Genomic DNA, 21767 nt, shown 5'->3' with positions numbered 1-21767 from the left:
ACAGATGGTGGGGGAGGTGAAGCCACAGAAGAGCTTTGAGCAACAAGTTCCCAAAGATGCTCGGGGAGGAGGGAGCAAGCTACAGCTTCCACTGTTCTCACATTATCTCAGGGTGCTTGTGGAGAAGTTCAGGTAAATGTTCAAACGTTTGCTTACATTGTTAATCTGCTGCTTTATGAGAAGAAGGCTCATGTGCAGCAACTTTGTAACTTTCATTATAAAAAGAGCCTACAAATAAATTCACAAAAAAGAGACAATTAATGTTGAGCAGCCAAAAAAGTCATGGTTTATTATCTGAAGATTTCATAATTCAAACACAACCAAACTGTACATTTACAATCACATCCTATTTGTAAACAGTTAAAAGCCACTGACCTCTTTTGCATCTTAGGACACAAACAGTTAGAATCAAGGCAATGAAATGATGGCATATTCTGTACTGTTAAAAGTTTACCCTTGTTTAGTCTCTCTTCTTTGACTAAGCAAGCATTATAATACCATTTGTGGGCAAAAAAACAGGAGCTGGGGAGGAAAGAAATTTTAAAATGGTGTAACTCGTTAGTTTGCAACAACATTTAAAATTGTTTTATACAACAAACAACTCTGTAAGCCCAATGTCTTGGTTACAGTATGCATAGTTACTGATCTCGGCTTTAAGGTACAACAGTTAAACATGAACACGGTCACAAGAGAGCAGAGACATGAGAGCCACTGATGGGGTTACAAAAAGTCACCTAGCGATCGATTATCAGCAAACCATCATCACTCACTAATAAAGGACAGCATCTGAAAGCAGACGGCAACTCCAGCTCAAAGCGCTTTTTTTTCTTTTTTTCTTTTTTTTTTTGGCAGAGAAAATTCTTGAACAGAGCAATACGTAATATCAGTGCTAAAAGTCGGGGTTTTCTTTTTCCTATAAGAAACTACAAGATTTTTTTTTGACGGGGAACTGGTTTCCTGAGAACCATGCTCTTTGATTTAGGACAGGGGTAGAAAACAGAAGAACATGGCCAAATGCTGCTCTTTTTTCCCAGAGATAGAAAGCTTCTTTTAAACCACCCTCCTCTTTTTTTTTTTTTTTTGTCTTTTAAATTTTTTTTAAATGATGGAAGAGTAAACATTTTTTTTTCTCAAAAAACAAACAAAAAAATCTGTAAACAAGAAGGTTCACCGTGGGAACCTCCAAAACAACATGGAAAGCCTGTTCAAAGTGCAGGGCCCGTCCTGGGCAGCAGGCGGGCTGCAGGTCACAGCGGTGGCCACAGTTTCTCAAACTGTAGAGCGAAAATTCTTTAGTTTTACAACATGAAAAAACTGGTGCAATACTTTCATTAAGAATCCTACGTCAGTATCTTAACTTGATCTTTTAAACTCCACGATACCACAATAAGGTAGGCAACATGAGGCATAGTAGAGAGTGCTCGCCTTTAAGAACATCCTTGAGTAAACATTTACACTGGAACAGCTGCCCCCCCCATATTGCCGATTAGACGGAGAGAACATCACTCAGTGCAAAGGTAAAAGCTCATACATCAGCCCAAAAATGGTTTTGCAAAAAAATACAAATAAAAATAAAAGGTGGGGGTGGGGGATGGAAATGAAGGAGAGAAGGAATCCGAAGGCTAAACATGATGAATACACAAGTGAGCTCATTCCACACGGTTAGCTGTATGGCGCTATTTGGGAGTGTAAATAGATAGATACCCTTTCACATTATAATATTGGCCTGCATGATTCAAGTATTCAAACTGATATGTTCTGGGGAAAACAAAGTGGAAAATGTGCAGAAATAGCTGTTCCCACAGGTGGCCCTGCTGCAGGCGGCGAGCCCAACTTAGTGCTCCTTTCCTTCTCATCTTGAGGTCACAGTTTGCGTCTATACCTATGCGGTTACATGGACTCTCCACCCCCACCCAGGTGGTCAACAGAAAGAAAAGCATTAATGGGGGATGGGCTGCTAATTCCCCGGGGGTCGCTGCTGCTTGGGGGACCCCACAGGCTTGTGGAATAATGTGGGGTCCCCCAGAGGGAAGTGCCGTGAAGGTCTCCACAGTTAGTTCCCGACAGCCCAGCACCATTCCAGTGATTGAGATCGGTCCGGCTGGAGAATGAGTGGGAACAGTCAAGGGAGCCCAGCCGGCTCTGGCTGGACCCAAGAGACTGCCAGCCAGGAGAAGGGGTCAGAGACTGACTTTGTGCAAAGAAGCGACTGATCTCCTCTTCACTGGCAAACTCAGCGAGAATAGTAGTGTTCCCCAGCACACACCTAGAGGAGAGGGCACAACATGAGAAGGACTTCTGGCTACATGGATGGCTTCACAAGCTCAATTAACAGTGGGACCTGCTCTGAAAAGAAACCATGGAGGTGCAGAAGGAGACTGGTCTGCCCCACACCCACAGTGAGGGTCCCAGAGTGAGTCATGGAGTGTCTACATCACAGGGTCTTATTGTAGCTCCTGCACTGGCCTCCAACTCCTGGACTCAAGTGATCCCACCACTCTAAGTATAAGTCTCCCCAGGGTCATGCTGACCAGGTCTATACAGGTGTCTTGGGCTGGGCTTCTACTCAACCCACCCCCCCCAGGAGTCTTGAGCAACTTACATGTGCAGAGACTTTTGTGCCTTCACTACCTCTTCTTTTGAACTGTAACGGACCAGAGCATTTCCATGTTGGAGGTTCAGATGGAATGTAATCAGTGGGCCATGCTGCATGCACAGGGTGCGCAGAGTTGAGCCATCAATCTAGACAGAGCAGGCTGGGGTTAGGGAGTCCATTGTAAGGGCTATGAGGAGGTATCCCTAGTCCTTCTTGTGCCAGGTTCAGTATCCCTTTCTTACATCCACTGGACCTCAAGTCATGTGATAAACCACCACATGCAATGTGGTTTCATGTCTTTTCTTTCTCTGCTCCAGTGCCTGAAGGCACTGCTCCATAGGGAGTAGGAGCACAGCCTGAGAGCTAAGAAAATGTTCAGATATAAAAGGGCAGGCCAAGGTTTCTGGAAGTGCAGCACAATCCCACCAACACGCCTGCAAACCCCAGGCCAGCATTACTCAGGCTGCACTGGGTGACATGGAGGCATCTGCATTTTTCTGGCTCTCCTAAATATAACAGTATGAGAACCATGGGATCAGCCCCAAAGCACTGAGTATTATCCTCTCTGCCCAGCCTTGATGACCACTGACAGGCCCTGTCTTGGAACAGCAAAGTGTTCTATGTTCCCTTGCCCACCATGTACATGAAGGAGGCACCTCCTTACCTGAGGTGTGAGGTTTTTCAAAACAAGCCAATTCGTTATTCTCCCTGAGCTGCTCTCTCCCCAGCTGGAACCTAAACCAAGAAAAAGGACAGTTACCATTCTATCACTGTCACTTGAATTACTGTTTAGAACAAACACAGTCTAATCAAATGACACTTAATTCCAGTCACCAGGAATCAGGACTCCCATCCCCTTTGCTATTTTCTCCTAGTCTAACAAATAGGTGTGGGATGTCAGCTCCCTCTAGCCTGGGCCAGGCACTGACCCTATTGCAGGTGGCTCTTTGGGGGCAGATAAATCACAATGTTCCACTTCTCTGGCATCTTTTCCTCCAAGTGCTGTTCCTAGGGGCAGGCCTCAGGGAAGCCTCCCTGCATGTACCCTAAGATGTGAAGCTTTAGGGGGGACTAAACCCTTTAGCATCACCCAGACAGCTTTTGATTTTGTCTGGGGTACCATGTGAGTCCCCACCTAGCCTTCCTGCATGGCTCCATGGCAAGCACTTTCCTTCTAGCAAAGGAACTTTTAAATACAATCAAGAACCACCTGTCCCCCATGACTATTTACAGGTACTTCACAATTATGTCACTGTAGTTTCCCTCGGATAATCTGACCTATGTCTGCTTGAGCTGAAGGATCAATGGTACCCCCTTCCACTATCAAGTGTCTGCTTAAACAGTAAATTTCACGGGTCATTCTCGGAATAGGCCAAGCCATGACCCAAACAAGCCCACTCTCCAGGGCTCAGCGGGGCTGTCCTCCATACATCGCCTCCAGCCTCATGCTCTATACACAGCCATGCTCTGCAAGCCTGCCACAGTAGGAACTAGCAGATTCTTAAGATGCCTTTCCAAGGAACTTCTGAAAAGAGATCACTACCACTAACATTACTATTGATGGAAGTATCTTTGGGTAAGCCTTCTTATTTATTTAGACAGGGTCTCATATACAGATGATACCAACTTCTTCACACTTAATGTTCCTGCCCTCACTCCCCTGGGGCTAAGATTTCAGACATGCACCACCATACAAGTTTGGGGAAACATTCTTAAGGAAACCAGTCAAGACTCCTAAACACAACAAAATTGCCAAATGTGGCAAACTAACCAGGATTCCTGTTTAAGCTCATTCCACCTTGCCAGGGGACAGTGTTGGCCATGTTAACCTGGATAGCTGGTACCAGCCAGCACTAGCAAATAGCTCATAATACTGTGTCCTACCTGGGGTATATCTGGCATCAGAATTTCCCCATCCTCCACCTACACGAAGGGGAGAATTATCCCACGTAGACAAGGGTGGCTTCTGACCAGTCAGCCCCGGAGGTGGGCGGGACGGAGCAGTGATGTTTTTAGGTGGCAAAGGGACTTTCCACAGCTCATGAGCCAGAGAAGTGTTTGTAACTGAACCAGGAGACCACGTCAATTTGGAATCACTATTTCTGGCTATTCAAAGAAGGGGGGAAAAAAAATAAGAAAAATTAAAGAAGGTAGGATGTTAGAAAAATAGAAAGTTTATACAATAACAGCCACTGTCCCATGAAAAGTGAGTCAAATGAATGGAAACTATCAAAAACCCTAAATGCAACTAAAGCCCTAATGGAGAAAAACAAAAAGCCCAAAGGCAGCAACTTCTCCCTCAGGACCTATATACCCTTATCTGTTACTGTCTCAAGACTGTGCAAGCATAGAACTATTCTCTGAGATCACAACACAGACTACAAGAGGTCACACCCGTGAGCTCCTAGGCAAACAGGGCTACTCAAAGAGAGACACAAGGCCAGCAGATACATTTTAAACTCATCATTTACTCCTAAGGAAAAGCTACAGCAGTTACCCCAATTTAGGAAGGTGGTACACGGGCAAATACTCACTGGCTGCTTGCTGGGTGCTAGGCTTAGTGTCCTATCCTGACAACACAGCCAACATCAGAAAGGTAAATGATTTGCACAGCTAGGATGCAAATGTAGGACCTTTCTAGCTTAAAACAGAACGAGGAAGGGCGATCAATTCTTGCCCTCACTCTTGCTGGCTCAGAGCAGTGACAGGACAGAGAGAGAGAGAGAGAGAGCTATGTCAAACAGAACACCAAAAGATGGGAGAAAAAGGAATGGGAAACACTTTAACAACTGTTGAGCATTCAGACCTGAGTTACTACAAAGTGCATGGCCATTAGGCCAAAGCTCATCCAAGTGTGGTTACATGTAGGATGCATGGCCACAGCACAGTTTACTTGAGCAGCAGCAGATGCAACTGAACACCCAAGGCCACTTCCATCTAGCTCACTGCAGAGCCTAACTCTCCAGGGCACACCCATTTTTGGCAGTGCCTATAAATTCCTCTTTCCTACATTTTGCACAACTGTCAGTCTATGAAGGACTGAAAATGAAATAAATGAATGCAGATTGCTTTCAGTAGTACGTTACCACAGGGCTGAGGTGATTCAGATGACAGAGCTGTGGGGTAGACAGACTGTTTCACATGACTGCTGAACAACAAACTTAAAAGGGGAGAAATGATATTTGTAGCACTTCCCTAGGATCACAAACACTCCCTAACTACCTGAGAAAACAATAGAAGAAAAGCAACAATCTGGTTGTTCCTGAGAGAGCCCACCTGAAGTGCTTTGTGCTGTACTGCTGAGGGGAACATTGTAGTTGGAGGCACGAATGGATGACCAGGCACTAGTTGAAGGCAGCGTGGTGTTCAAGGATGAGGATGACCCTACAGAAAGAAGAGAGTCCAGTTAGCTATCAGAGTAGAGCAGAGCATGGTGTCTGGGAACAGAAACTTCCTTCCTGCTGTTTGTGTCCTGGCTTAAAATAGGTATTTCCTTCTTGCTTGCCAAGAACGGAGTAGCAACTAGGAGACTCAGGCTCCCCTTCCAGCACCAGCACCGTGAAGAGGCTGTTGCTAGCCCCTGACTCTAAACAGCAATGACTTTCTACTGGAAAGCCAGGCCACCAAAAAAGCACTCTGTCACATACTACTGAAGAGCCAGGTCTTTAGCCTTCTCCACATCTGGGCTCTGTAGTCTTTCTTCCCATGTTCAGCATAGCCTTTCTCTAGTTTAGCTCTTGAACTGACCATCACCTGGTCACTAGAACAGTTCCCTGACCAACCTCCCACAGAGTCCATTCCATACCCCACAAAGAAACAGTTTCTATAAGTAACCAATTCTTCTGTAACCCCTTTTAAGCCAGGTCTTGTGCCTCATTATCTTCTTCTGAATTGGCTCTCACTACCTCTACACAGCTGTTTTGTAGAGTTTGCCATTTCAGAATGATTGGATTCTTCACTTAGCACTGTGATGTGGCAAACATCTGCTTCCTTAATAAACTACATATTTGTATAAACTGTTGGCTCTTTTGTTTTCTTTGTAAATTACTAAAAGGGATAGGAAAGAGAATATATTACATTTTCAATTATTTTAGTGCTTCAGTAACTCATTTCATTAATTTTTCTTCTAATACAAAATAATGGACAGAATATTCACATTTGCCTAAGGTGACAAACAGCCCTGTGATAGTTACAAAGTAATTTTACCTGACAGCGCTTTAGAAAATACATGAGTTCCCCTGTTTGAAACCTTGAAAGCCCTGGCTGTTTCTCTTATGGAAAGCATGTCAACATTGTTAAATTAACTGTATGTGTGGCAGTTGCTGACAGCATTATCAGAAAGTAACTATTTGCATGTCCTTGGCTTTCACTTACTCAAGCCACAAATCCTCATCTTCTTAAAAGTGGCCACAGTTAACTATACTTTTATGTCCCAATTCCCATAGATGCGGGGAATGGAAGTCTCACCAGCCACTTTGAGATGGTCTTATCCCAGGCTGTTGCACAATATTCTCACACCAACTCATGGCTGTACGTACCACTGTTCCTGTCCCTGAGGTGATCAACTTCCCGCACAGTATTAATTGAAAGACTGTTTATGACACTGCCAGGAGTGACGTAAGGGTCAGTTTCAGGGTCAATGTTTGGATAACCTTTCCATGGTTCACCAGGGCGAAATTCTACAAACAGAAATTCAAAATTAGTGCATGGCTTTAAAATCCAAACTAAATATCCAAACATTCATTCCTAAATCCTGTGTGACAACACCTAAAAGGCCAGGATGGTAACAGAATTATATACTTGCTTATATATACAAATGAAACCATTTCTCTAAGTTTCTATCTTTACAGCATTGCAGCAACTCAGGTAGGCCAGAGATGCGCCTCCAGTGAGCCTCGGTGCCAAGTGAATCCTCTGACACAGGCAAAGAGCAACCACTGACTAGCAAGGAGTTCTTACGGCTCCCTCACAGGTCAGTGAACTTGTGCCATTCCCATGACCACTACTTGGTGCAGAGGAACTGGCGCATATAGACAATGACCCAACTTCATGCTCGCCTTTTCACTGCACTGTATCCATACTTCTGATCACAGAACCGAGGCTATGAGCAACTTACCTGGTGGCCAGTTAACACTGCTAGAGCCGTTAGGCGATTTGGCACGTGGCCAGCCATCTCCTATTGAACCTGGAGGACTGGCTGGTGAAGTACTGCTATTCATAAAGTCATAGGGAACAAATGGAGATTCTTCCAGCCTAAAACCACTTGAAATAGCACCTACAAAGAACAATATGATGGTGAAATGGGAGCAAGCTACATCATCACAGTCACTTCTTACTTTCTCAATATAGAGGGTAGTAGGTGCCACACTGCCCAGTTTATTACGTGTCAAGATGCAAGACGGAGCACTCTGTGCTCTGTGACAGACAACATGCCAGGATTTTGACACATCACAAGAGTGGGTGGGGGGAAAAAAAAAAGCACAGTTGCTCCAGGATTTTTCTGTTGTTTCCTTCCTCTATGCCCCTCTGCTTATGACTTCATTCTAATGAAGACAAAAATCTTTCTCCTGAGTGCTAGATCTCAATCTCTACTATTTTTTTTTTAAGTTTTTATTTTTATTTGTATGCATCTGTGTATGTGTTCATGGAGGCCAGAACAGAGTGTCTGACTCCCTTGGGCCCGAGTTAAAGTCAGCTGTGAGCTGTCCAACACAGTGCTGGAAACTAAGGTCCTCTTCACCAAATAGGAAACTATCTTGAGCACTGCACTGTCCCTCCAGCCCACCCCATTATGGCCTAAATGTTTTCCTTCATATCTACTACTCTGCCTTCCACCTCCTCTCTGGCTTGATCCAGACTTCATCAGGCTGTTCTCTTTAGCTGCTCTTCCTGCAGCCAAGTAGTTGTCAGTTTAATATTTGAGGTGAGACTCTTGAGACTCAGCACACCCAGGCATTCCTGTGGAACACTATCTCAAACTTCTAAAACAGCTCCGTGTGCTACCAATGCCTAGTACACTGTACTGACAGTGTTCATGCATTTACTTAGACTAACAATGATTTTCTCTAGGACAAGTATGTGCAGAAACATCGATAATACACAGGTTCAATTGTGTGTCCACCAGTACTTATTCATCTGTATATTCTAGGTGATCAGAAAAGTCCTAAGAAGGCACAAAAAATTCCACTAACTTTTGGAGACAAATGGGTAATAACCCTATGCTAAATGTGATTATTTCTAAAAGCACTTCAAGTAACTGCTGAAAAGGTAACTACCAAAACTAAGATTTATATATTGCAAGAAGATATATGTATATATGCCAGTATATACCCATAAAAACTGTGAGTTCAAAGCCATTCTGGGCTACAAAGTAAGTTCCAACAGAGAATTGCAGTATTAGCATTTAATGCCATAATATGAACAAACCAATTTAAATTCAGTGAATGTTCAAAAGTAAACATAAGGACAATACAATCAATTGGGAGAGAATATCTCCTAAATGATCATCAAAAAGGGAATTAATGCTAGATTTGGTAGTATACTCCTTTAACCCCAGCACTTGGGAAGCAGAGACAGATAACTCTCTATGCATTTCAGGCCAGCTGGTCTACATAGCAAGACCCTGTCTTTAAAAGTGGGAAGGGGAATGAGGGGGGAAGAGAATGTTTGAGACTATTATTCCGGAAATAGATACAAAAACAAATAGACTCCTAATGCCATTTTGCTATACTCATGGGTCAGTGTCCTGCTCAGTACTCATTACAGAAGCTTCTTGCAGGAGCTGGTGATTAACACAAAGACCTATTGTCAATGTGTAGAGACTAGACACACCTAAATATCCAGCTAGTCCTACATGGATGTCTATATCATATCCTGCCCCAAGGCTCAGGGATCTATGCAGAAGAAAGGGCAGAAAGATTGTAAGAGTAGTAGATGATGTCAAGGAAATGATATTTTCTTGACACAACAGGGCAGAGGCACATAGGAATTCAGTGACTGTAACAGCATTCACAAGACCTATGTAAGTCCAAGTCAGACAAAATCCCAGCATGAAAGGAAGGGACAAAAACACAAAGTCTCATGCCTAACCAAGGAGCTATCGGCACTGTCTGCTGCTGGGAGAAGGTAAGTCAGTTTTCTTCAATGGAGTGACATGACATCAACCATTCCAGGGTAGTTGTTTTTACACACACACACACACACACACACACACACACACACACACACACACAGCATTAGGGGTGGCAGGAGGATAAGATAGGGGAGGATCTGGGAGGAAGGAATTAGGGGGGAGGAGGATGACTACCAAAAATACATTACAGAAAATTCTCAAAGAATAGACAAAAACATTAAGAGAGACACTGGGATGTTTAAAAATATGCATCTCATGCATCCTCAGATTGCTCTTCTGTGTCATCTGTAACAGCATAACTGAAGTAAATTTGCTTTCTACTTGAAAGTCTCTTAAATAAGAAGATAAAGCTCCATTTTTGAGGCTGTGCTTGGTTGTATGTTTTTTTCCCCCTTTTCAGACAAGGGCTCATATGCAGAGGCTGGTCACCTTAAGTTCATTACACAGCTCAGGATGCCCTTGAACTGAGCTTGGAGATTTCCACAATGCCTGGTTAATTTTACCAAAAAATTAAGAATAAAAGGTTTATTTTGGCTCACCCAAAGCACATTTTTGCAATAAGGAAAAGGTCTAAGATTAACTTGGCTTTCAAATATACACCCAAAAGATGACAAATGCCAAAATTTGGTGTTACCCGGGTTTATTGTTTACTTAGTTCATTTATGTGTGTGTGTCTCTCTCTCTCTGTGTATATACCATCATGTTTATATAGAGTGTATGTGAGGGTCAGAGGACAAGTTGGTGGAGTTGGCTCTCTTCCTACCATGTGGTCTTAAATCTGAACTTGGTGGTAAACACACTCAACCAATAAGCAATCTATCCTCCATACCCACCCCACATTTTTTTCCCAAGAGAAATCAAAGACTATAATTGATACCATGTTTGCTGGAGTTTTGATCCAAAGATGTGTTCACAGAAATGCTGTCCACTGTAGTCCACTTCCTTAGTCTTGACTGTGGCTCTTTAATACTGTTCATATCCATATTTACATTCAAGTTTGAGTTCAAGCCTTGAAAATAAAATTCAAATCTTACAAAACAAGACATTTCTTTTTTATTACCAAATTTCTACTTTCTAAAAATCATATGTAGCTACTGTTTTCAATGGTGCCTAATGTCCCTCTCAACAAAGGCAGATAATGCAGTCAAATCACAGGTGCCTGGTTCAGTAGATACTCTTAATGCTCCACAGTACAATGTTTTCAAATCAGAAGGGCTAGTGCTGTTAAAGTGGAAAACTAGTCTTCCACACCAGCTAGATCATTTAAAAACCCCACAGAATAATAGGAGAGAACCATATAAAGCTTGTAATTTTACTCCAAGTTTAGCCATTTTCTAGAGTGTCATGTATGATTACTCTCAATGGCCATTTCTTGATTTCAAGTTGATTAAATTCCTGGTGGCTGACTAGCCAAAAGATGTTATTTAAATGTAACAGCTCCTAACTCCAACAATGACACCTGAGAGAAAGACTCCCATATCTCAAGGCACAATTTATTTGCGCCTTGCTGACCAAGCATGTCATCAGATATCCTCTTGGACTAAGGACAGATGATTCTGTTTTATATACTGTTGTCAGAAAATGATAGTAAGACACTGCTTTTAAAAGTGTGATCCAGACACTATCAGCAGTAAGATGGCTTCAAATATTTGTCATGAAACAAAAGCTGAACATTCTGGTATTCAGCCTGTACTATAAATTCTTTTAAATCATTCCCAGTTCCCTTTTTTGCAGAAAACAATCAAATTTTTGCTCTTACACCTATCAATTAGACCAAGAATTTGCAAATATTCTACATAAAGTTTCAAAAGGTAGCTTGGAGAATATATGGGCTATGTAGCCTTCCCTATGCCACTATGCAAAAGAAGTCAGACAATATGTTAAATAAATAACATAGTTCTGTTCCGATAAAACTTTGTGAAACTGGACAGTGGGCCAAATTTTGCTCACAGGCTATGATGTAGTGTCTCTGTAGATGAAGCAGAATGGAAAGGTCATCCAGAGAGGGCATCCTGCATTGCAACTTCCTCTCCACAGCTCCCTATCTGTCAAGTGCAATCACTTCCCTCCATTCTTAGTGCCTTCTGGAGTATTTAGCCACATTGGTAACTAACATGGAAACTGTTTCTGCTAATAATCCCAAGAACTCGTGCCCTAGCAGAGTCTGTATGTAACATCAGAAGAAGAAGAAGAAGAAGAAAAAAAAAAATTAGCAACCTCCCAGTCAGAGACAATTACCAGCAGGACCAACACATATTCCAGTCGCTCTCTATAGCCCAGAATATGCTAGGAAAACTAAGGTCTTCAACAGAGCAGAGCAGGGGTAACAACCACATGGCTCATTTACATGAAACTATTGTTCAGGTGAGGGAAGAAATAAAAAAGAATGAGGTATGCTTAACCAGGAATCAAAACATAATCAGGAACCTGGTAAAGAGAAAACATACAAGCCTTGAGCCTTGAATTTCCTTGATGAGTTTAAAGAGCCTGGTGATAGAGAGGAGAAAACAAGACACAATTCCTCCCCATAACCATTTTCTTAACCCAAGTGCAAACCTAATGAGGCCTAGTCCCAGTGTTTTCCACAAGTAGCACCTGCTTACTACTTTTTCCCCCAGTAACACAATCATTAGCTTTTCTGCCCTGCACATCCCACAGTCTGAATCTAAAAACAAGTGTGTCCTTTATCTATCCCTCTCTCAATAAGTGTATAGCTTTTTGAAATACTGTGGTTTTTGAGAGCAGACAGACACCATTCCTGAAGCATGAAGATGGGCTTAACCTAGGAGAAAGCACAGTCACTCTTCAATAAGCAGCATCCTAAGGCCTGCACTTGGGCTAAAGAACAGAGCTACAAAGGCAGTGGAGGTGCATGTGTCAAGTGGTCATGCAGGAACTCACCTATAGGAAAGTTGCTGAAAGCATTTACTGGCGATGGCCCTTTCTGCAGCTCGGGTGTAGTGTGAGGCATGACATTATCAAGGAAGGACTTCATGGCTGGCTGATGAAGCGGCTGCTGAGAAGGCGGAGTCTGCTGCTTCACCAGCAGGCTTGGATCAAGTTGACGAGACTGTTGCATCATCTGCTGCTGTACACTAAGAGGTCGACCCTTCAAACAACAAAATGATGAAGGAAAATTGTGAGGGTGTGTATTTACAGGTACACACTCTTCATTTCTTAACTCAGCTCCTTCTCAGGAGGAAGGGCATCAAAGTTCTATAGTTACTATGACTTCTGGACAAACAGCAGACTAAAAAGCATACTTTGTTCAATTTTATGTTTTTGGATGTGAGCCTAGCCTTTAACGGCTGAGTCATCTCTCCAGCCCATACTTCATTCAAATTTAATGAAATTTTTTTTCATTAACCAGTGGAGAGGGTTTTTTACCTGCTGGTCTTGCTGCTGTCGGTTAGCAGAAGGCACACTTCTCTGACTCTGCTGCACCCTCTGCTGCTGAGCTAACAATCGCTGAAAGAATATATGGAAAAGGGTTGTCACTGTTTAGCTGTTACAGATTAGAATGCTTAAGAATGACTATGGTCAGTGGACTTATAGAACTATACTACATACCCAAGTCCTGCCTCATGCAGTAAAACCTCTTCCTTGGAATACTGATCTAGTTTCCAGAAATTCTGCAAAAGCCCTGTCTTTAGTTCAATCTAACTTTTGCAATGCTGTGGATAAAACATGGCTTTACACACGTTAAACTCTACCAGTGAAAGAGCCTCCAGCCCCCAGATTTCACTTTAACAGGATGTTTCCCCTGAAAACATCTTAAACTTCCTGTAGGCTCACTCTTCATCTTTCCTGACAGGCTATGCAATGCCTCTATTTTTACTGCAGTGCCTCCACTGCACAGCAAGCAGATGATAAACGCTTACCTGTAACTGGGAGATCTGAGAAAGCTGGTTTAGTTGGGATAGCTGGTTCAGCATGGCTACCTGTTGAGGGCCAAAGAGCGGGTTCAGGCCACCGTTGTTTGGTGCATACTTCAGCAATGAAACTGGAACCTTAGAATCACAATGGTAAGTTAATAATGTTGCTGTAATAGTCCAGACTAGCTAAACATAAGATGCAATTTAATTATCATTTGGGCAGTTAAAAGTAGTGGGCTGTTCCATGTCACCGCCACTCAAAATATGCATTCCTTACTAAGAAACAGTTCACATACACTCTTTCTTAGAGTAGGTCAAAATGACAAAGAAAAATCCTAACCATCCTGTTTGACTTTGCTGTTGATCTCCTAAAGATGTTTTACAGGGGGGGAAAAAATACATTTTAGAGTTAAATAACCATTCCCTTACTTTTGCAACAACAGCTAATCAGCACATGCAGTATCTCAATATCTCAAGATGTCAATAATGCCTACTGGTCATCTCAAACATAAATATTTATTTGTATAAATGTTTTGCCTGCATGTATTCAGTGAATCATATGAATGCATAATGCCCAAAGAGGCCAGAAGAGGGCACCAGATTCCTCAGGAATAAAGGTACAGACAGTTGGGAGCTCCCATGTAGGTGACAAATCAAACTAGGTCCTCTGGAAGAGCAGCCATCAGTCCAGTCCCCAAACAAAAACTTATTAAAGGTTTATCCCCAGGAAAGTGGAGAGGACCAGAAGCTTGTTTACCTGAGGGGAGAGTAATGGAGGAGGCACTTGAGCACGGAGATTAGGCTGAGATGAACTGAGAGGTTGTGCTGGAGGCTGCTGCATGCCCCGGGGTTGTGCTGCTGTGTTTCCAACACCAAACATACTAGGATTGCCATTCTAGAAAACAACCAACAAAATAAAAGTGATTCTTTAGAGAAAGACACTTGTTGCCATATGATACTACTATTTAAATACAGTAACTACAAATAAGAGAGACATTACTACTAAGACAGATCATTCAAGAGAAAGCCTACAATGCACATCTGGACTTACCTGTCTAACAGAATTCAAGTTTTGCGTACCCAGCCCTGCTATGGAGCCAAGGGCCTGGTTAGGTAGTGCACTATTTGAAGGGGGAAGCTTCATGCTTTGACTGGACATAAACTGCATGTTTTGGGATTCATCTGCTACAATGCCATCCTGATTGGACAGACAGAAAGATGTGTAACACCAGCCAAGCAAACAAGTAGAAGGGAGAAATCATTGCAGGAACAGAGGAGAAGTCACATGACATTCCAGCACCAACAGGAAACAGGTAGAAAACAGAAGAAATCAGATTAGTATTAATTCTAGAGCACATAAAAAGAGCCAAACACATATTTCATGGGACTAAGAAGAAAATATACACATAACCTCTATGCTAACCTGAGATATAAATCAAACAGTAAACTAAAAACCCATTAACAGGAAGGGCACTTGATTATCTTTTTAATATTACAGACAATTTTCCTAAACCCTGTACTATTAAGGTTATGGTAGATTAGTCTCAGAGACTGAAAAAGAAAGATTGTACCTTATCAAAATAAGGATTGCGCTCCATGGAAGACTCTTTGGAAATCTGAGGCCGAGAGCCAGGACCTTTCCCGACCGTTCGATTGTAATCACCAATATTTAGGCTATGTTTATCTATCTCCATTCGCTTGTCTTGTAACATTCCTAATAAATGCAAGATATCATTAGGAAGAGAACAATTTATTTCATTAAGAAGAATCTACATGGAAAGGAAAATGCTCACTTTCCAAAATGAAACAATTCCTGCTTCAACAAACACATGTAAAAACTACATTATCTACTGTATAAATTCTGCACCTTACATGTAACCTATTTTAAACAGATAGTACTACCTTATGAACCAATTAACTTGAAAAGGGACCGCAAGCAGAAAGCTGTTAACAATCTCACTTTAAAGATGTCTTAAGCAACTTAAGACATCTTACATCATCTCTTATCTACTTAACATTTTATGTATATGTGGTCACTCTTGGGGACATGTCCATTTCCTGAGATAGGGTCTTTCTTTGGCTTCAAGCTAGCTAGGCAGATCCAGGAACCCTCCTGTGTCTGCCTCTCCAGCTGTGAGAATACAGGCACATGCCAGTGTGCCTGGTACTTTTAGTCAGTTCTGAGGAATAAACACCAAGTCCTCATGTTTGTGAGGTATGTTTAGCAACTGACCATTTCCCACCCCTAATCTACTTGATTCTATAGCAAATAACAAGATAACAAAACCCACCCACTTTGATAAACCACCATCTATTAAATGCTTACTACATGCTAAATGCCATTTTAAATTTTCAGTTATGCTAATGAAATGTTTGTAGCTTGCTATTATTGCCCCTATCAAGCAGTTGGGGGAACTAGAGACCACAAAGGGCAATGTTTTCCCCTCTATAAGATATCAGATATTAACTGGTTAGGTAGGGATGGTGGCACACACCTTTAATACCAGCATTCTGGAGACAGAGGCAGGTGGATCTCTGTGAGTTTGAGGCCAGCCTGGTTCACAAAGTGAGTTCCAGGACAGCCAGAGCTACATACTGAGACTTTGTTGATGGGAGATGTCATTATGTATATATGTTTCTCATACTGGTTAATGAATAAAGCACTGTTGGCCAATAGGAAAGGAAGATAGGAGGGACTAGGAGACAAGGAGGGGAAAGAGGAAGTAGTAAGGTGGAGTCAAGATGGAGAGTCTGGAGAAAGCAGTATGCCGGCCGGCTCCCCGGTAAGAGAAATACATAGATCAGCAGAAATGGGTTAATACTTAAGACAGAGCTAGCCGATAAGAAACAAGTACCTGGCCAACAGAATTCTATCTAATACAGAGTCTCAGTGTGTTAATTGGGGCTGGCGCGGCGGGTGGAAAAACCCTACTCCTTACACTTTGTCTCAAAAAAAAAAAAAAAAAAAAAAAAAAAAAAAACCCAAAAAACAAGATATTCTCTGCCCATTACCCTCCTCATTCTGATTGCTCTACCACAAGTATGACCCCTCTCATCTTTGTTGGACACTGCCAACTTCCAGTTACCTACCTAGTTCAACAAACCCTGGAAAACCCAACAGTGCTTTATCTCAATTATTCCACTGACCAGGCTGAAGTTTGTTCTCCTCTCCACCAGTAAGCCCACCACCTCTTTTACTTTGGGTATATACCAGGGTTTATTCAGTACTCACTGTGGAGAATACTTAATTGTGTTTCTAACGTTCATTCACTACCAAAGTTCCAATGTCACCGCATCCATTCAAGTGCCCCTCCAAATGCAAAAGCCCCAAATTCTGAACACTACTTAGCAAATCTGTCTTAGTGGCCTACCATACCTCTCAACAAAGATTTCATCTCTTAATTCTACACACTTTCTCAATCCTAGAACCTCACCCAGTGATTCTCTGCAAATGTTCTATTTGAGATGTCTATCATCATCAAAATACCCTAATTCCAGGCAAGTGAAAAAGTTAACTAAAAGAAAAATGCCATTAATTTCTTAAGATACACCAGGTCTTTCTTGTAGTACCTGAAAACCCATCCCAATCATCAATAATCCCAAGCAACACCTCTCCTCAGTTCTCTCCCAAATGAGAGACACCAGTACCTACTCTCACTCAAGGCCTTGGACTCTTTGTCTTGCTATCAAACCTCTATTGTTTCAGCATTGTTAGTAATGGCCAGCTACTGATATGTCCTTTCATTCTAAATTCACTTTTTTTTTTTGACTGCTCTATGAAAGCATTATCTAGATCTATTTATCCATTTCTTTTGCCAGTCAGCACTGGGGCTTTGCCAGATGTTCCTAGGTTAGTGAGGAATGAAAAGCATGGCTTAAGTGGGTCATCATTGGTCAGCAAAACTCCATGGTCTGCTCTCATATACTTTTCTCTTTCTTTCTAAGCAGCACTCTTAACAGTATTTGGTGAGCTACCTGTGTATTTGTAGCATTACCCAGGAAGTTCCACAGCTATGACATCTTAAACTTTCCTGCCTTTCTGCAAGCAATGGTGGTGGCAGATTTGCTTTCATGGGGATAGACACAGCTTCTGCATACAGGCTGTTCTTTTCTACCAAGCTTCTTTCTGCTATCCAGTCTCAGAGAACGCCTTCTTCCCTGCTGTGGAATAACTCACAGAACTGTGCCAGGCCATCAGTTCCTTCAGAGCAAAAGAAGTGTGGTGACAGGCTCAGAATACACAATTATTGTTTTTACCACATAGGACACCACCTGAAAGTTGTTAGTTAACTGGTCCTTCCTCTTTCCTGAGGGAGGAACTCATACAATCACACTGGGGTGGTACCACAACAATACACCTGCTGGTACAAGGTCAAGATCTCAATATAAGGCATGGATGCTCTTCTGGGCACCATTCCAGGCAATCCACTGCTACTCTAGCTCCTTGTTAGTTAATGGTAAGCTCATCTTCCTTACCCATTTTACTGACTGTACTACCATCTAGTAACCTGTAAGGGCAAAGCAGACTCAAACTTCATCACAGTATCTCCTGTGACTTCCAAAGCCAAGTGCTTATGATAATTATCAATTTCTCCTGAGCTTAATCATACTCTTCACTGAATTAATCTAAATTAATCTAATCATTCCATCGTTTTTCCCATTGTGTGTGTGTGGGGGGGGGGAAGGGAAGCAGAGGGGCACTATTTGGGGATAGAACAAGGAAGAGGAAAAAGAACAAAAGCGACAGGAACCATAGATATTTATAAAAATACTATAATAATACACATTTACAAAAACCCCTCTTTAATCCCCTATTTCAGAGTGAAGTAAAAACACCCAGACTCTCAATTAGCACCACCTACCTCAGCCCTGCCTTCCTTCAACTACCATTTCTACATTTCTTTTCTCAGTCATGGACAGCTTGGTATTTCTGACTATGGTTTGGGATGAATCTTTCATTTACATAGCATTTATTTTTTGTTTGGTTTTTCAGGACAGGGTTTCTCTGTATAACAGCCCTGGCTGTCCTGGAACTCACTCTATAGACCAGGCTAGTCTCAACTCACAGGGATCAACCTGCCTCTGCCTCCTGAGTGCCAGACTGCTGAGATTAAAGGTGTGTACCACCACTGCTGAGCTATCTAAGTCTTTATTATGCATCTGATCCAGAGGACCAAATCTTCCACCTGAATAACCCTCTCTTGATGGGACATTGAGACAACATAGACTGACAGACATTAGTACTATCTGAGATTTGCAGTGATGTGCCCCTTAAAGGAACATCAAAACTCACTTTACTCAAGTGTGCTCACACCATACAGCAACAAAGAGTCTGCAGTCAGGAGCCAGGGCTGCTCTCTTGAACTGGGTGAGGGCTCTTTGAACAAGATCTTAACTCAGCTAGGCTTGTTTACCAGTGATAAACACTAACTCAACATGATTTAATTTTCTCTTACCTCCAGAAAGATCCATCTTATTGCTCTGTACATTTTCTTCTGGTGAGTCTCTCTGAAGTAGGAAAAAGCAATGTGTTAGCAGACTTTACCAAGTAAAATAAAAAGGGAAGAACTTTACTGTATTCATCATCTGAAATGCAAGGAGATTGATCACACATTTTTTTTTCTTTTAAATTTGTCTATATTATGTGTGTTTGGCACATGTGTGCAAGTACCTGCAGAGACCAAAATAGAGTTCCAGATGCCCTGGAGCTAGAGTAAAAGCAGTTGTGAACCACCCCACAAGGGGTGATGGGAACAGAACCCTGGTGCTCTGAAGAGGAGCAAATGCTCTTAACCATGGAACTGCCTCTCCAGTTTAAAAAAAAACAAAAACCAAAAAACTATGTTTTAGTATATTTTTAAAGTGCAGAAAATTACAAAATTTAAGAATTAAGGTTTGGCTAACTACTCATATTTTAAAGACTTACTGAAGAGGAATAATTATTTTAAGAAAAAGATAATAAAACTGGGATAAATTGTATTACACACAATACAGAGGGTGGAGGCTGCTAAGAAAACATACTCACCGAAAAACTGATATTTGAAAACTGTTTAACAAATGGATTTATCCATGCGTCTTCTTGTTTGTTTCCACCTTTCATCATTCCCTTTGTAAAATAAAAGAGTAGAAAAGATGCCATGGCCATCTCTAATTATCTGAACATAGTGATGGACTAAAAAACCTCAAGACAATTCCCAACTCTTATTTTAGCCAATATTTTCTCCTTCAATCAACTCTTACCAGAGTTGTTAGCAATTAAATAAATAAACTCATTTGATTTTCAACTTCCTTTGCTCCAGTCCTCTGGTATAGCTGTAATGTATAGAGAAATCTCTAAAGGCAGGCAGTCAGAAGGAAAAGATGCAAGCAAAGGGCCTTACTGACCCGTGAAAAGCAGGCCTCTGTGTAATGGAAGAACTAATGGGATGTTCCCATTTCACAAATGGGCCATGTATCATTTGGATTTTTGGAATTCTTATACCAAAGTAAAATATAGTAAGTAGATTCTCAAGTTAGCCTTAGCAAAATAATTTAATCATGATATGAGCATTCTTAAAAAAGAAAAAAAAAATTAAAGCCCTCCAAACAACCACTGTACATGATAACATCTTTAAAAATTTCAATTTGTGTTGTTAAGAACACAGTATCTTGAGCAGCAATTAAGCTGCTTTGGTGGGCTAGGCAGTACAGATATTACATTGAGAACCAAGGGGCCACGACTGGCAGCAGTCACAGAGGGAAGCTGGAAGCCACAGAGACCTAGGCCTCACAATGATGTGAGGACCAAAAGGCCTTCTCTGTGTATTACCGTCCCTTTCCCAATGCTACTACCTGTTCCTTCTGACTGTGAAACAGAGCATAGCTTCTTAACTCCCCACCAAAGCAGGCAGATCTCTAAAGCAAGCACCTAGCCCTCTCCAAAGACTCTGAAGTCATCTCTGGTTCTGGCTCCCCCTCCACTGCCTCCCATGGTCTGAAAATTGTAACCTCTGCCCCTTTCATTCTTAAATGCATTTCTAACTGTTCTCTCTGGCTGGGATGCTGCAGTAGCCTCCTGAGATCCCTACAACTGCTATTTCATCTACTCCAACTGGTATTACACACAAACATTACACAGCTCTTTTTAAGTAAGTTTGTAAAAAGCCACTGGAGTTGTTTTTGATGAAATTTCACTGGCTCCATACTTAGTTAAGAATGAAGTTCAAGATTTTTTGGAATGATAACACTTTAATTATCTATCTTTCCTTTAACTACAGAGCCAGCTTTCTTTGTAACTTCATTTTAGAAATCTACCTTTAGTTCTATCAGGCCACCCCAGGCATCTTCTACATCCCAGCACACACTCGTGTGGAGCTCGATAGCCCATGAAGCTCTCCTGATGCCCCACCAGAGACTAGGAGCCCCTGAAGGGGCTGCTCTTCAGTGTATTGGAACCCCAGCACCAAGCACAGTACCTGGCACACAGCAGAAGCTAAATAAGAGTTTGCAGTTGCTTTCTAAAGATTTTTACTAGTAGAGACAAAGGAGAAAGAGTAAAAAGGCTACACACCCTTTCCCTTCTCCTTTTTTTGCCACTCAGACCCTGTAAGGAAAGACAAAGTCACAAAACAGCATGGTCCAGTGGGAAGAACAAGGTTTTGAATCTCAAGACCTAAACTTTAGTCCTTGCTTTGTCACTTACTAGTTATGCAACTTTGGGCAAGTCACCACCTTTCCAGTCTCAACTTCCTCCTCAGTATCTTATCTCAGAAGGTTATGAGGATCAAATGACTCATGTAAAACATGTAAAAGCACGTCATAAGCTATATGGCCAGGCATCAATAGGCAAATCCAGCCAAATGAGAAAAATTATAAAATGAAAATGGCAGGTCCTAGACTTTTGAATCCCCAGATTAAAAGGGAATGGCCTTGGCTTTGAGCTAGGCCAGGTACCCACTAAATATACGACTTGTCAAGGTCCTCAAAAGATCATTATTCTCAAATAGCCACAGTGATAAGGATATTTTAGAGTCACTTCTGAGACTGGGCACTATTCTGAAAGATGTCCCAGGAGACTCTGCCTCCACCCCAACCTCCAACAGTACTTCCCAGGGCCCAGTGGTTCCAAACCCTGGCTCTACATTAAACACATTTGGTGAGGTGGCATAATTTCCAAAACTTTAGA

General features: G+C 41.9%; 1 protein-coding gene across 8 annotated transcripts in view; it reads right to left on the bottom strand.

Annotated features, from left to right (window-relative positions):
- Positions 1-257: 257 nt before the first annotated feature.
- Tnrc6a (trinucleotide repeat containing adaptor 6A) overlaps positions 258-21767 on the bottom strand; it is a 160352-nt gene continuing 138842 nt past the window's right edge. For 5 of the 8 annotated variants that reach the window (XM_051192876.1, XM_051192879.1, XM_051192881.1 and 2 more), the window contains 17 exons: positions 21153-21185; positions 19629-19709; positions 19060-19111; positions 15175-15317; positions 14655-14801; positions 14361-14498; positions 13610-13738; positions 13116-13196; positions 12630-12837; positions 10606-10737; positions 7713-7871; positions 7135-7275; positions 5873-5980; positions 4481-4702; positions 3261-3331; positions 2603-2742; positions 258-2266 (listed from right to left, as the gene is read on the bottom strand). In XM_051192876.1, the coding sequence (XP_051048833.1) occupies positions 1891-2266; positions 2603-2742; positions 3261-3331; positions 4481-4702; positions 5873-5980; positions 7135-7275; positions 7713-7871; positions 10606-10737; positions 12630-12837; positions 13116-13196; positions 13610-13738; positions 14361-14498; positions 14655-14801; positions 15175-15317; positions 19060-19111; positions 19629-19709; positions 21153-21185 (2361 nt within the window). In that variant the 3' untranslated portion in view covers positions 258-1890. The remainder of the gene's footprint in view (positions 2267-2602; positions 2743-3260; positions 3332-4480; positions 4703-5872; positions 5981-7134; positions 7276-7712; positions 7872-10605; positions 10738-12629; positions 12838-13115; positions 13197-13609; positions 13739-14360; positions 14499-14654; positions 14802-15174; positions 15318-19059; positions 19112-19628; positions 19710-21152; positions 21186-21767) is intronic. The other 3 variants (XM_051192882.1, XM_051192883.1, XM_051192878.1) reach the window with 2 other exon arrangements.

This window comes from Phodopus roborovskii, unplaced genomic scaffold (assembly GCF_943737965.1).
Source record: "Phodopus roborovskii unplaced genomic scaffold, PHOROB, whole genome shotgun sequence".
Classification (NCBI taxonomy): Eukaryota; Metazoa; Chordata; class Mammalia; order Rodentia; family Cricetidae; genus Phodopus; species Phodopus roborovskii.
This window is presented reverse-complemented; position numbering and strand designations above follow the sequence as displayed.